Source organism: Sander vitreus, chromosome 22, assembly GCF_031162955.1.
Source record: "Sander vitreus isolate 19-12246 chromosome 22, sanVit1, whole genome shotgun sequence".
Lineage (NCBI taxonomy): Eukaryota > Metazoa > Chordata > Actinopteri > Perciformes > Percidae > Sander > Sander vitreus.
Window position 1 is genome coordinate 21278240 of NC_135876.1, and position 15938 is coordinate 21294177.

Genomic DNA, 15938 nt, shown 5'->3' on the forward strand with positions numbered 1-15938 from the left:
TTGTAGTTTGTCTGTCACATGAAGTTATATAACTGCAAATCAGAGGAGAAGAAGAGGACAGAGGTATTGCAGCACTGAAGAGGCCTGGTTTTTGTTTGAAAAGGTCACAAGTCATGTATTTCTTTCTGGTTTAGCCCTCGGCCCCGAGTTGATTTATTCGGAAAAAGGAATTTTTGGCATGTTTTATAATATGGGTTTAGCTCTTCCCTTTTTAACTTTGGACTTTGGACAAGTTCAGATAGAACATCTTGATAACATTGAAAAATTTTCTCGCTCAGATAAATATCAACTACTTGCTTATCCCATGCATATAGCATTATAAATTAATGGTATTCCCTTTACACTCGACTATTTTCTCCTCATCATCCCTCATGTTACACTGGGACAAACACAGCCTTGTCTTGCGATTACAAATCATAGATGATTGGGAGGAAAGTGCTGCAGGATTTACTGGTTTCTTTTCTTTTACAAGAGCACTGAGAGCGGAATACAGCATCGCATATGTTGCTACCCCTTCTCCTGGATCTAATTTCCCAGCACTTCTCTATCACACACACCCTCACCATGACCACACAGGGATATTTTTAACATTGGGACTGGAACCACCACCATTACATCCTGACTATTGTTTGATTCTACTCCTTTTAATTAAAGAATTGGCATTTACACTCACAGATGCATCCAGTGTAAGTCATTCAAAATGAGAGGCTCAGACAAGAGATCAGCTATATTCCAAAAATGTAAATCACACACAGCTTGTCATTTATGAGTTCTCACAGGATAAGCTCATAAACGCATGCGGTCATTCGTTCCTTGTCTCCTGTGGCGGTTATAAAGCTGCCAAGAAAGACTATTGTGTTTATGTCTCAAATACAAAAATAGGCAACCGCCCAAATGCCACGTTTGTTCCTGCGACTAGCAATGGTTTTGACATCTATCCTCAACCCATTGATCCAAACCCACTGACAATAGGAATCAGGAATTAAAGCAACACCAAAGATTCTTTTGTACCTTAAAATAATGTTTCAGTGGTTCATCAACTCGTAACAGGGTGAACGGCACTTCTGCATTCGCTTTGCGGCCCTCTATCGGCTATAACCGCACTATGCAAGTTTGCCAGATCGGGTAGCGGATCTGTAGTTTGAATGAGTCATAATGAGACATTATGACAGCGGTAATGGACAATTCCGCTTCCAACCTGTAGGGGGACCGAAGAGGAAAAGTGCTTTGGTGTTACTTTAAGGTACTGACACACCGAAAAGACGGCCGACCGTCTGATCAGTCGGGTCCCCGAGGTCCAAAAAGTGCCTCAGAACACACCGAAGAGACGCCGACTTGAGCATATGCTCCGCGCGTGCACAAAACGTAATACGTCTCCATAGCAGCAGGCGGCGCTGCTCTGTATTGTTTCCATTAACAGTCCGATTGTTTCCCAGAAAATGAAAACTGGCAGCTGATTGGACGAACGCGTCACGTGGTTCTTTTTTCTCCGGAAATTCACAGCCAGACTGTCATGGCGGCTTGTTCAGAATACGATCTCATATTGTACTAAAATAGTTCACCAAAATGTGTTTCTGAAAACATTTTAAGCGAGAAATAGGCCAATAGTTTCTGAATCTGTCTTCATTTCAGATTGACAAAGGTCCGTTTAAAAGATTTTCGTCAGATTTTGAGCGCCTTTTCCGGGCGAGTCCCGACTGCCCTGTCTCCCGACTGAACATGTCGGGTCGGCCCAAATGAAGCTCCTCCGACGGACGACGGCACGGGACACACCGAACAGACTCGAGTCACTGACATCGCCAGACAGTCCGACGGCCGATTATCGGCTTGGTGTGTCTCCTCTATTAAGGGCACAAAAAATGCAGCGCTCGTGAAGAGATGATGATGTTCACAGCACTGGAAGGACTTTATGGACTCATAAACGCAGAGTGGTTATGTGCACACGCTTAAACACACACAACAATAAATCCAGTCCCATCCAGACTCACCACAAACCTCGCCAGGCCCGTACCCCCAGCGTTCCCTACGAAGATCCCTGAGCTGGCCTCGAACGTCAGAGGCTGCAGGCTCCTGGTGAAGGCAACTCGGTGGTATTCCTCACAGTCCATGTAGAGACGCACCTGAGTGAAAAGGGGGCACATTAGATAAGAACAACTTTATTGCCTGTCGCGAGTGACAGAAATTTGTCTTTGACAAGGCATGCTTAAATGTCAAAAACCATTGACAGTACAAACTGCAAAAATGCAAAAACAGAACGGAGCGGGATACGTTGCTATGTATGACTGTTCAGTCTGGTGATGGCAGTGGGGATGAAGGATTTTGCATGCATGCACACTTAAACCTATTTCCAGCAATTAATAACAAATAGAACAAGTGTGGAGGAGACTTTTTTCCCTGCAGTTACATATAAAGTGACATTTTATGACAACATCCTCACATAATAAATACACATCTGTCAAAGACAAAAGAGCCACATGTAGCCTATTTAACACTCCACTTTGGCAACTTCTGCCAACGGAGAGTGGCTAGACGACCCTGGCTGCAAATTACATTTGCTGCCACTAGGGTGCGTCTAGATTTCTAGGCTAATCGTGACCCTGTTTTTAAAGAAAACAAAAAAAGAGTCCATGGTTGTACCAAAGTTCACACATAATCTGTCGTTTCTTGCAAAGGAGATTTTTCCACTCTAAGAATCTGAAAACTTCCATTTTTCTGGAATTTCTTTTTTTTGTTTTTATACATTCTACGTCTACCAATGTTAGCGCACAGATCAGTAGATCCAGCCAATCTTGTTATTAAAATAGTCAATCTGCGTCAATGATTTATTGATGCCGAAATGCCACACATAGCATCTTTACTCAAACAAAGGGACCTGAACACAGCACACTCACCTCTGCCCCCTGCACAGTCAGGGTAAACCTCGCCCATCTTCCCGTCAGGTCTCCCATTTTGAAGGAAGCTGCTTCCTGGGTGCCCCCTCTTGTTCCTGGGTCGGTGTAGTACAATATGACTCTCTGGGAACCATCCTCTACCTCGGACAACGCTATACCTAAGTGCACAACCTTCCAAAAAAAAACAAGAGATGGAAATGATTTACTTTCTTTCCGTTTACATGTAGCGGAAAAGTTTGTGCTACAGAAACGATAACATGAAAAATACACAGAGGAGTGGAGTTTAAAGGATTTACATGGCCTATACCTTTTGGTAGGCATCTGTGATGGCAAACAGGACACCGCCACGCCGCGTGGTAGGTTTAGCAGTGACCGTGACGGCAAAGTCATAGTAGAATGGGTCGGGGATGAATGACTTTGTGAGGCGGCCCACGTTGGCGTCCGGGCCGAAGCTGTAGGCGGGGTAACCCTCGAAACCCGTTACAAAGGAGACGGAAGGAGGAAGGGGAACACCGATCAACTCTGTCAGGTCCAAGGCTCCCTGAGGACCACGGACTGCAAAAAACAAACAAGGAAAGCATATTAGAGGAGGGGAAAAGAAAAGAAATGTCTCATGCAACAAAGTGTATCACAGAGTGCATCATTACTGACACCTTTTACCAAACTAAAAAAAATAAACTGAGCTGAAAAAGCCAGCAAACAGAGAGGTACAAGAAAACTAATTGCTGTCGTATAGTCATATGGAAACAACATGGTGCCAAAGGGTAAATTGAACTTCACTGGCGCAAAATTTGGCATTTCATGCATTTCCTATTTGTCTATTGGCTCAGTCACTGCATGTAATTACTGGAGTGTAGTGTATGACAAATCCTGTTAGTCTGGGAGCACCTGCAGCATGGGCTTCCCTTCAGCAGTCTTCTCAAGTGTAGTAAAAATCCTTTAATTTCTGAATAATGGGCTATGAATGATCACTTTCTAACCACATTATAGTACTTTCCTATAAGCCTAACATGTATGGGGTTTTGCACGGTTTGTACTTTGCAAAAGTCAGAGAAAAGGGGACCCCAAGGGGCGGCAGAAGCCCAGGTTTTCTATGTGTGTTAGTCAAGCTAAAATACATCAAAATGATAAAGACCTTTAACTACTGGATTATTCCAGAAACTTAAGGGCATTTTAAAAAGTATTTTTACATGGTACATAGCCCTTAGTGAATTTGTGTGCCATCTGATTGCCGCTGTAATTTAATACACAGCAAACCTGGGGCCAGGCAGTGAGAGCACTGGTTGGTGTCTGTGGTGAGACAAAACATAATGAAGCTGCCATGTGCAGTGTGCCGTGTGCTCTGTGTTTGACAGATGCTTGGAGGTGACAGGGTACACAATCCATAGAGAGGCAATGGTCGACCTACAGCTCATTTTTGCCCTGGGGCCCCCTAGTGGGTTAATCTAGCCATGGGTCAGAGGACTGATATGTTATCCTAGAAATTAAAGCATTCCACAGACAGTGTGGGAGGTGAAGTCATTTTATAAGTTATCTTTTCATTTCCTACTAGACTGAAAAAAAAATAACTTATATAGTAATATATGGCATATATGTTTTTATACATTTTTTTCAGCAATCTTTAATTTGTAAACATATTAAATTTGAATTTGACTATGGAGTTAGAAATCAGAGCAATGGTCAGCTGTGAGCCACGTGAATTCTGGATCGTATAAGACAATCTGGGAGGTTTCAGCCACCCCCGCTTCCGTCTTTTCCAACATTTTGAAATTTGACAACATGTCAGATACACCCCATAAAGTTTGCCAAGAAGGTGAGAAGGGGCTTCCATCTGTCTAAGGCCCCCCCACCCATGTCATCTTACCATTGCTGTATGCACGGCTGAATGCACTCGCCTACTCTCTTTTTGTCTGTCATGCATGCACAAATTAAGTGCACACACATTCTTATTGTCTCTCTGACAGACACGCAAGCACTTTGTCAATGCTCACTCACAGCACCAAAACGTCTCTTTTCACCTCCTCTTGCTCAGACACACACACTTACAGTCCCATCTACACCTGGCTCTCCTTAGTGGGAAGACCCCTGGAACAATCGTCTGTTCTTTTAGAGTGTACGGGCAGCAGAGTGTAGAGGCTGGGCATCTGGAAGGCATTAGGTTAGACTAATACACACGTGCTGCGCAGCGGCAGCTCCTGTAAATGGAGGCTTAGTGTGTGTGTGTGTGTGTGTGTGTGTGTGTGTGTGTGTGTGTGTGTGTGTGTGTGCGTGTGTGTATGTGTGTGTGTGTGTGTGTGTGTGTGGCCCTTCCGCATGAAGACAGGAAGAGAGGCACACTCCATTACCCGTGCATTAATTGGATTGAAACCCCTACAGACTGTGGCAATTTAAAAAGTAACAATGAAGTGCAACCCACACCGCTCTGCTGTATAACCTCCACTGTAGCTGAATGTTGCGACTTAGCTGGATTGTAGTTGAGAGCTGCTGTTGTATTGGTTTTAGCCACCAGAAATTCAGAGTGTTACACTTTTTGGTTGGTTTTAGAGCTGTTCTTTTTCCTCAGACTGATTTTCTCAGACTACATCCACAGACAACTAAATGTGCGCACACATTAGCACTTTGAGCACTAGAGTTTACAAAAAGCTCAGTTTTCCTCATTCGCACTAAAATGAGAAACGGGCATTTTAGAATTTGTCTGGAATTCATTTGGAAACCTATGTTGTGGGCTGAAGGCCAAAACGGAAAGAAAAAGATTGTAATCAGTTATTTTAGTTTTTATTTCTCTTGAGAGAGATTTCATAAAGACTTCCTGTGATTGTCTTAACTTTCACAAACTTATTTTATTAAGCGGATGCAGGGAAATCTAAGCAAGCTAAAACAAGCAGTGAGACATTTTTTTCCAAATACTTATTGCCCCATTTCTGATTCCGAAGAAGCCTGGAATCAGAAATTGATGACTGGCTTGTTGGCTGCCTCGCCGCTAGACACTATACCTCCTCCGTCCTGCCAAAGTGTGTCGGCCAACATTCCCACAGCTCAGCCTGTCACTTTGTTCTGTCTTTGCCTGAAAGTGACATCACTGCAGATGTTCCTCCACTGGGTCAAGAGACTAAACAGCTGGCCAGATCGCCATGGCAACTAAGACTCAATGTCTGCAATCACTCAAGTTCTCATGATGCAGCAGGAACCCACGAGAGCTTCGGCGAATCAGTGTTTGTCCCGTGTCATGCATCATCGCGGCGACATACTGTATTTCTAAGAAAACAGCTGATCATGTTGAAGAAATGTGGAAATCTGTATAGATGAATGTCCTCATCTGTGGGAAACCTGAGTAATTTGGGTCAGGGTGTGACTTCTCGGTGTAATCAGGCTTGGCTGAGTCCGAGCACCATCTGCACTGGAACAGGGCAAGAGAAAGAAAGCGGAGGGGGCGAGGAAGGCTCGGGAGATACAGCACATGTCCTCTAGCTAGTGTTCACAGTAATAACTTCAAGGTGTATGCCATGTGATCAAGTCATTTCAATCACTGAGGAATAGCACTGGCGAACTCCCTTTTCTTGGGAAGAGGAGGATGTGTTGGACAACTGGCTTGCAAAATACACAGAGATGAGTTTTACTTGTGATTTTAGTGCAGACAGTGACAACCGATGTAATCAGTGCATGTGAGGAAATGAGGAAGGCATAGCCCAAAATGTCAGTGCGTGTAGTGGACTGTTGCAAACTACTTCATAAAAAAAATCATGTAAAAGGAAGATTTGCGAGTGCTCGCCTAAAAGTACGCTCCTTCCTTTGCTCTGCACAAGAATTGTTTCTGCATAAACAGTCAGTTAGTGAGATTCTGGTGTCAGTAGCTCAGAAACAAAGAGAAGGTACTTCTATTCATGAAGCAATGCAAGATAATAAAAACTCAGACATCGATGTCTCCACGGACAGTAGCTTCAGCAGACCATGATGCAAAGGGCGTGGCTGCATTATATGAAAAATCCAGGTTAAAGGTGCAGTAGGTAAGACTTATAAAACTACCTTTCTGTCATATTTGCTGAAACTGACCCTACGTTCCAGTAGAACTAAATAAAGCAGGTCATTTAAAAAAACAATCCGGCTCCTCTGGCACCACCTACAGCCTGTAGTGCGATTTGCAAAAATCCACAGCGCCCTGTTCAGATGCTCCAATCAGGGCCAGGGAGGGGTGTCTAATTGTGTGTCAATCACTGCTCATACACACACATTCATTCTCCCTTGTGGGGGGAGGGGCTTAGGAGAACGTTTCGGGCTTTAGCAGAAAGAGGGGAGGGACTGAGAAGTTGTCGATGTTCAAATGTTTTGGCTAAGTCCTGGATCGTAATCCTACAGCACCTTTAAAGAAAAAAAATATTACAACATTAATGGCAGAGGAATATTCTGTCCTGTTCCTACATATTCCCATATTAGGTTCATTGGGCCGTAAGTGTGTGAGCGGGTGTGTGTCTGTTTATAGGCCATCTAGTGTGTTTGCATGCCTGCTCCCTTTCCAAATGAGCAACAGACAGTCGATCCAAAAGCTGCCATCTACACAGGGCTCTTTCTCAAATGGGTCAGTGTGTTTTGGGAGTGTGTGCCTCTGACTGAGAAAGTCCCTGTGTGACACATTGTTATGGCAAAATCCAGACGGTTATGAATAGCAGAATGTGCAGTACCCCCCACTCTTACACAAGCACCACTTGAAAGACACGAGGATTGCCATTTTACAATGAAGCGGCCTTTCTCCTTTTGTGAGAAAAAGACTTTCTCAATAAAATGACTGACAGCACAACATCTGCACAGGTTACGTTGGTTATTATAAATATTATAGGATGGAACGCAACTGTTATGACCCCTTAGCTGGTACGTTTACTGAGTGAAATATTGCAAGGGCCGATATGCATAAGAGTTCCATAAATGCTTTGTTTGCTGCCCCAAAATATGCCCGGAGATAAATACACAGCTAAACTGTACAATGGAACAACTGGAGCTCATTTTGAGTGAAAACAGATGAAAACAAACACCACAGTACTCAAATGAACAACATGCTGTGTTCAATAAAACATCAGGGCAAAACTCTTTGTGCACCACTACCTATCATCTTCAGACCTAATAAAAGCACACACACACACACACACACACACACACACACACACACACACACACACACACACACACGCACACGCACACGCACAGTGATGCACAAATACAAACATACCTTGCTCACAGGATGGATAGAACAAGACAGTACCCAGCGGTGGAATGTAACTAAGTACACTCAAGTATTGTACTTAAGTACAAATTTGAGGTACTTGTACTTTTCTTTTCATGCCACTTTCTACTTCAACTCCACTACATTTCAGAGAGAAATACTGTACTTTTTACTCCACTACATTAACCTGACGGCTTGTGTGCGTTTTGCTTGGACTTGGCTGCGATGTAAAGACAGAAATAGGGCTTAAACAGAAAGGTCATAATAATGTGGTGATGATGGACACAGCATTTGGACAGCTCTAAATGGTGCCGGCCAGAGTCACTCAGCTGTCAGTCAGTCCACAGCAGTTTGTAATGAGCTGTCACATCTAATGAGAGACTGAGTAAAAGGGAATCTAATCAAACCTCAATCATCTATATATAACTCCAGATCACAGATACTCAGATAGGAACTTGCTTTTCAGCGAGTGCACCTCTGTATGTGCACGTACTGTAGACACACGTACAAACATTCACACGCATGCACAAAACTTTATATACAGTTGTGTTCAAATTAATAGCAGTCCAACATCACTAACCTCATAAATAAAATGTTTTGGTAGAAGTGATATTTCTACATGGCAAATAATTTACTAGTAAGTGTTGTAGAGTCATAGAAAACCAACAGACCCAACAGTCATGACATGCATGCTGCTCATTTTGTGTAACTGAATCTGTAATTGAAAGGGGCATGTTCAAAATAATAGCAGTGTTGTGTTCAGTTAGTGAGGTGATTGATTCTGTGAAGAAACAGGTGTCAATTATGGCCCATATTTACGGAAGGAAGGAAGCAAATGCTGTGCATGCTGGTTATTGTGCATTTCACACTGAAATACTCAGCAAAATGGGTCGTTCCAGACATTGCTCTGAGGAACAGTGGACTTTGATTTAAAAGTTGATTGGAGAGGGGAAAACATATAAAGAAGTGCAGAAAATGATAGGCTGCTCAGCCAGGCTGACAGATAGCCACAGCTCTATTGAGCCATTTATTCCTCTAGCTCTTAGTAGTGATGACTTCATGAGCTTCTTTAATGATAAAATTATAACAATTAGAGATTAGAGATGCACCGATAGACCGGCCGGTGACCGGAATTGGCCGTTTTTCACGTGCTCGGCCATGACGGGCGACCGGCAGGTCAGTCTGACATATGCCGATTTCATACAATTAACTGACAACATAAGTTATACAAGTTACAGTTCTCAAGGATGCACGCACGCACCCACACGGACGCGACAGTACTGTCTCTTTTTCCTTTCTCTCAACTTTTCGTGTGTCGCGAGTACCCGCTCGCGGTGTGAAGCGCGTGTCCGCGCTATTCTCACACATGTAGGGAACCTCGTGAATTAACCTGCAACATGTCAGCTGTTTGGAAATTCTTTGGCATGTGTGCAGAAGATAACAAGTTTGCAATATGCAACACCTGCAAGGAAAAAGTAGGGCGTGGAGGGACGACACCAAAAACCAAAATCACATTTTTTTAGTTGGATATAGGATGTGAAAAGAAGGAAATGGTTCTAACATTGCACTTTAGAGGTGTGTGAATTTCCCACACCAGGAGTAAGTTATATAGTTCTATTTTATAGTGATCCATTATCTGTTCAAAAAATGTTCTATGTTCTGTGCAAAATGTTCTATTGAAGAAAAGATAGAAAATAAATATTTGTGTGTGCTGTAAAGTGGTTAGAAAAAATGTAATCGGAATCGTCTAAAATCGGTATCGGCTGGCCTAACTCAATGAAAATCGGAAATCGGCCTAGAAAGTTGTAATCGGTGCATCTCTATTAGAGATACAATTCATCACCTTTTGCCCTCAACTTCTAACAGTTCACCTTTAAATGCAGGAGTGCTAGAAAGAAAGACCTGACATATACTTAGACTGCTTTTTTCCTATAGACATTCAACAATTAATGCTAAAAGTCTCTTCAGCTAAGCCATCTACCTGTCTCTTAGACCCCATCCCAACGAGGCTACTTAAAGAAGCGTTACCCATAGTTAACACTTCACTACTAGATATGATCAATATGTCTTTATTAACAGGTTATGTACCGCAGTCATTTAAAGTAGCTGTGATAAAACCTCTTCTGAAAAAACCCACCCTCGATCCTGAGGTCTTCGCCAACTATAGACCAATATCTAACCTTCCCTTTCTCGCCAAGATCAGCTATGTGACTTTCTACATAGGAATAGTCTATTTGAGGACTTTCAGTCAGGATTTAGAAAGCATCATAGCACAGAGACGGCACTGGTGAAAATTACTAACAACCTTCTAATTGCTGCTGACAAAGGACTTGTCTCCATACTTATCTTATTAGATCTTAGTGCTGCATTCAACACTTTTGACCATATCATCCTGTTACCTCTCAATTAACTTGCACTGCTATGCAGATGACACCCAATTATACTTGTCAATCAAGCCAGACGAAACCAGTCAGTTAGCTAAACTTCAAGTTAAGTGTTGTTGATGTGATGTTAAACTCAAACAAAACTGAAGTGATTGTGTTGGGCTCCAAACACCTCCGAACTGCATAATCTAAAGATATAGCTACTTTGGATGGCATTGGAGTTATTTTTAACGCCCATCTAAAACAAACCTCAAGAACAGCCTTTTTTCATCTTCGTAACATTGCCAAAATTAGGAACATCCTGTCGCAAAACAATGCTGAAAAACTAGTCCATGCATTCGTTACTTCCAGGCTGGACTACTGTAATTCCTTACTATCAGGATGCTCAAATAAGTCCCTTAAGACTCTCCAGCTGATCCAAAATGCTGCAGCACGTGTTCTGACAAGAACTAAGAAAATAAATCATATTTCTCCTGTATTAGCTTCTATGCATTGGCTTCCTGTAAAATCCAGGATTGACTTTAAAATCCTTCTCCTGACCTACAAAGCACCTTCATATCTTGAAGAGCTCTTAGTACCTTATTGTCCCACTAGAGCACTACGCTCCCAGAATTCAGAGCTTCTCGTGGTTCCTAGAGTCTCTAAAAGTAGAATGGGAACCAGAGCCTTCAGCTATCAGGCTCCTCTCCTGTGGAATCAGCTCCCAGTCTGGGTTCGGGGGGCAGACGCCATCACCATATTTAAAAAATAAACTGAAAACCCTCCTCTTTGATAAAGCTTATAGTTAGGGAGCGAGTAATGTAGAGTAGAGGGAGGCAGGCCAGTACAGCCCGATCCGGTTGGGGAGAGTTCTAGCCCGACCAGGCTTCTCTCCTTAACCTGCCTCTCTTAGTTATGCTGTTATAGTTCTAGACTGCAGGGGAAGTTCCTTCCTTCCTGTGACTGAGCTGGTCTCTCCTCTCTCTTTCCATTTGTTTCCATTTGTGTGCATCCTTGTCCCAGAAATGCTTGTTACTAACCTAGCTCTGGGGAGTTTACTCCCCGGAGTCCTTATGTTTCTTTTCTTGCCCAGAATATTCCCTTGGATTAGGGTGGCACTAAGATCTTGGTTGGAGCTGTCACTGTGGTCTTACGCTCTGCGATGCCCTGCAGTGTCCGGCTGCGTCCTGCTGCGTCCTACTGCGTCCTGCTACGTCCACCCATGCTCTGCTGTGTCACGCTACATCCTGTAATGCCCTTTAGTGCCCTGTTATGACATTAACTACTATGACTACCATTTGTAGTCACTGTTCCATTATCTTTGTGACTATTTTTGCCACTGTTCATCACATCCCCAACCGGCACCGTCAGACACCGCCTACCAAGAGCCTGGGTCTGTCCGAGGTTTCTTCCTAAAAGAGAGTTTTTCCTCGTCACTGTCGCATCAGCCACTGCTAATGCTTGCTCTTGGGGGAATTACTGGAATTGTTGGGGCTTTGTAAATTATAGAGTGTGGTCTAGACCTACTCTATCTGTAAAGTGTCTTGAGATAACTCTTGTTATGATTTGATACTATAAATAAAATTGAATTGAATTATATTGCTCAGCCAAAATGATTTCAAATGCCTTGAAATGGCATCCAAAGCCTGAACGACGTGGGGAAAAAACGGTCAACTACCATTCAAATGGATCGAAGAATAGCCAAAATGGCAAAGGCTCAACCAATGGTCAGCTCCAGGAAAATCAAAGAAGACTTAAAGTTACCTGTGAGTACTGAATAGGTTGAAATTTGCCAAAGGACACATTGTCTGGCCAAAGGAGAAATGGCGCAACATTCTGTGGACTGATGAGAGCAAAATTGTTCTTTTTGGGTCTAGGGGCCGCAGACAGTTTGTCCGATGACCCCCATACACTGAATTCAAGCCACAGTACACTGTGAAGACAGTAAAGCATGGTGGTGCAAAAATCATGTTATGGGGATGTTTCTCATACTGTGGTATTGGGCCTATTTATCGCATACCAGGGATCATGGATCAGTTTTAATACATCAAAATACTTGAAGAGGTCCTGTTGCCTTATGCTGAAGAGGAAATGCCTTTGAAATGGGTCTTTCAACAAGACAATGACCCAAAACACACCAGTAAGAGAGCAAAGTATTGGTTCCAGATGACTAAGATTGATGTTATGGAGTGGCCAGCCCAATCCCCAGACCTCAATCCCATAGAAAACTTGTGGGGTGACATCAAAAATGCTGTTTCTGAGGCAAAACCCAGTAATGCAGAGGAATTGTGCAATGTAGTTCAATCGTCCTGGGCTGGAATACCTGTTCACATGTGACAGAAGTTGGTCGACTCCATGCAACACAGATGTGAAGCAGTTCTCAGAAATAATGGTTATGCAACTAAATATTAGTGCAGTAATTCAAAGTAAAGCAAACCCTTGAGACATTTTTCAGTGTATACAGTAAATGTTTGAGTTTGTAAAGAAAAATGCAAATACTGCTATTTTTATATATATATATATATAAATTATAAACTTTACCCAAGTATTTAGAGATGTAAAACCTCAATGTTACACAGCAAATCCTCACACTCACACACACACACACACACACACACACACACACACACACACACACACACACACACAGATTCCTCTCCCAGGGCCCATCTCTGTAATCATTTTAACCCTCGTCTGTTCCCATATCTGTAAGCTCAATTGACTCAAACTTGAAAAAGTTAATGTCAAACACTTGGTTTGACAGTCAGCCCAGAAGAAAAGATTGAGCTAAGGTGGGGAAATACAACCAATATGCCCATTAAAATGGAAACAGTGTTGTAATAATAATGTGAATTTGTTCATTTCTTGCATAAAAGGTTGCTTCTTGCCAGCTGACTTCGACATATTTAATGTCTCAAGTGTCCCTGAATGTAACAGCTGGGAGAGCACCTGCTAACAATTGCATTACCAGGCAACAATAACTTGTTTTTGACAAAAACAGAAAGCCAGCACAATGTTAATGTGAATGTGATTACATCCAATAACTTTGAATATAGGAAATACATATAGACATAAGTATTGTTAAGCACACTTGGTTTATAGTTAATATAGTTAATAGGCTAAAACATACTGTAAAAGACCATGCCTGTAGCCACCAGTTTACTTATGAAGAGATTTACTGCAGAAAATAAATAACCATAAATAACCACTTTAGATAAATAATCAGACTCAAACAGGCATTTCCTTTCTATTCTGTTCCCTTCTACAACTACAGATTAACTCTGTTTCCAAAAGGGCCTCAAATCTTTCCTTCAGGTAGACAAAACAAGACGCCTCCCATCCTTTCATCCAGAGGCTCACAGTGTTGATTGACGGCGCAGCGGTGATGTCAGCCATGTGTTGTAGTGAAAAGCGGGAAGTTTCTAGGTATTAATTGCTGAGACCACACAGCCTGTGTATTTAACTTGAGAACGTACACATGCATGTGTGTGACCAGGTGAGGCTACAGGCCTCCCATTTAGCACAAAGGTGCTCTGTTGGTGTCGAGCTAAAGCGTTGAGTCAGTGCAGTCATTAAGAAGAGCAGATTTAACGCTCTCGCTGTGATCAAAGACTCACAGCACTGGGAATGGATCTTGTTCAGGGTGATGTCAGAAACAAAGGCACTTGTTTTCATTTGTATTAATGTCTGACGGCTTGTTAGTGTTAGCGTAGCGTATGAAGAAACACACGTCATGCTCCAGTAATGACGCGTTTCTTGACTTCAGGGATACGTCGCACTTTGCTTAAACAATTGGATATATTTTGTATGTTCTAGAAAGAGGACAAGATTTTACTGCTGATGCTAGTAAATCTAATTCTCACCCTCAAAATGTATATTTTGACAATCTTTCTGTACTGCATGGATTTATGCAGACGCTAACCAGTGTAGCAGAGTATATTTTCATTATCAGCTATGTAAGCAAGAAAGGAAGTGAACCCCACAATATTCTTAGTCCACTGAACGATATAGTCAAGTCCCAGTGTCATATTCTTTGGACTCTACTAATCGAACTGGTGTGTGCGTGTGTGATAACTGAATCCTGGGAATGTGGCCGTCATGTTAATAGAAAATGAGAGATTCTTGTATCTTAGGAATGAGGTAGCACCTGCGTATGTGACCCCTGTATGTAAGGAATGTGATAGTCATGCTCAGATAAGAGTAGAAGGCCTGTGTTCCGTACCATGCGCACAAAAAGAGACACATCTAACACATAAAGAATGTCTCAAAGTCAGCAAGCTACCAGACTTGTTCAATTTGATGCAGCTTTTCAGACAAGTTTGAGCCAAAACAGACAATCTGTGGTTGATATTGCACCCATTTTTTGGTACCAATGGGAAAAACAGATTCCATGGTGTTGCAAGCACCTTACTGCAGCAACTGAACCATATGAGCAACACATGGAGACGAATACTGTGAAGATGCACTCGGGATGATTTGTATGGAAAAATCTATCCTACTGTTGAAAGGGCGGGTTAATCCACCTTACAAAATAAAATAAAAAATCTAGCAGTATCTAGCCATGTAGATAGTTTGGGTGTTAGTTGTATTCGTCCACGTTTTGAGACATGTGTCTCTGTCTCCACTCCCTCTGCAATGGAGGTGAATGGAGTTGTGTTTGTCATGCATTGAAAACAAGCAATGTGTCTTATTAGAAACAGTGTCCTGAACATACCGTAATTCCTCAAATAAAAAACAGTAGTCAAGCCTTTGATGATGGCCGGGGGGCGTGGTCAACACGGACAAATAAAGGAAAAATAATGTGGATAATCTCCTAAGTGCCTTTCATATAATATTAAGTAAAAATAAAATTCAAGTTCATCGTAATGTACATTTCTACCAATTTAATTTAACAGATTCAACAATATATTCATGCTTTTTTCCACGCTTTGTTTTTCTGGATTATGGTACCCATGTAAAGTACTATTGAACTACCGGTATTTTAGTCAAAACGGCTGTATGTGTAACTCAGCCAAGTGTAGTTTGTAGTAACGTACAGGTGCCAATAGATGGCAGTACCTACATTGGATGTAACACAGGTCTCATTTAGTGCTAGCAAAGAATGACGGGCTCTGGTGCTAGTGACGGACTTTTCAACAACAGAACGAAAAGAGTTTTAAAGTAAGCTGAGGGAAAACTCAAGTGAAAAAGCTGGTGAACAGACATTTCGACATTGACCCCAGGAGAATCCCATACTGGAAGAAACAGAAGGATGAGCTGACAAGATTAGCCGACAAGAGCAGAGCATGGCTAGCTGGAGGTGGGAGGAAAAAAGTTAGCCTGGAGCTACAAAACAAATAGCTACTGTCTGTAACGTTAATCAGATACTGGTGTGCTGCAAACCAGCAATGTGTTTTACTAAACTAATGTGTGCTCTTATTGTAATCTACCAGCAATACCGCAGTACCTGTATTTGAAATAAATACCCGGTAC

The 15938-nt window shown here is 42.3% G+C and overlaps 1 protein-coding gene across 4 annotated transcripts in view; it reads right to left on the reverse strand.

Moving 5' to 3' along the window:
* The window catches only part of LOC144536971 (collagen alpha-1(XV) chain-like), a 77232-nt gene that overhangs the window by 31466 nt on the left and 29828 nt on the right, over nt 1-15938 (reverse strand). For all 4 annotated transcript variants that reach the window (XM_078280344.1, XM_078280345.1, XM_078280343.1 and 1 more), the window contains exons 3-5: nt 3199-3446; nt 2892-3062; nt 1989-2120 (exon numbers count right to left, since the gene is read on the reverse strand). In XM_078280344.1, coding sequence (XP_078136470.1) covers nt 1989-2120; nt 2892-3062; nt 3199-3446 — 551 coding nt within the window. The remainder of the gene's footprint in view (nt 1-1988; nt 2121-2891; nt 3063-3198; nt 3447-15938) is intronic.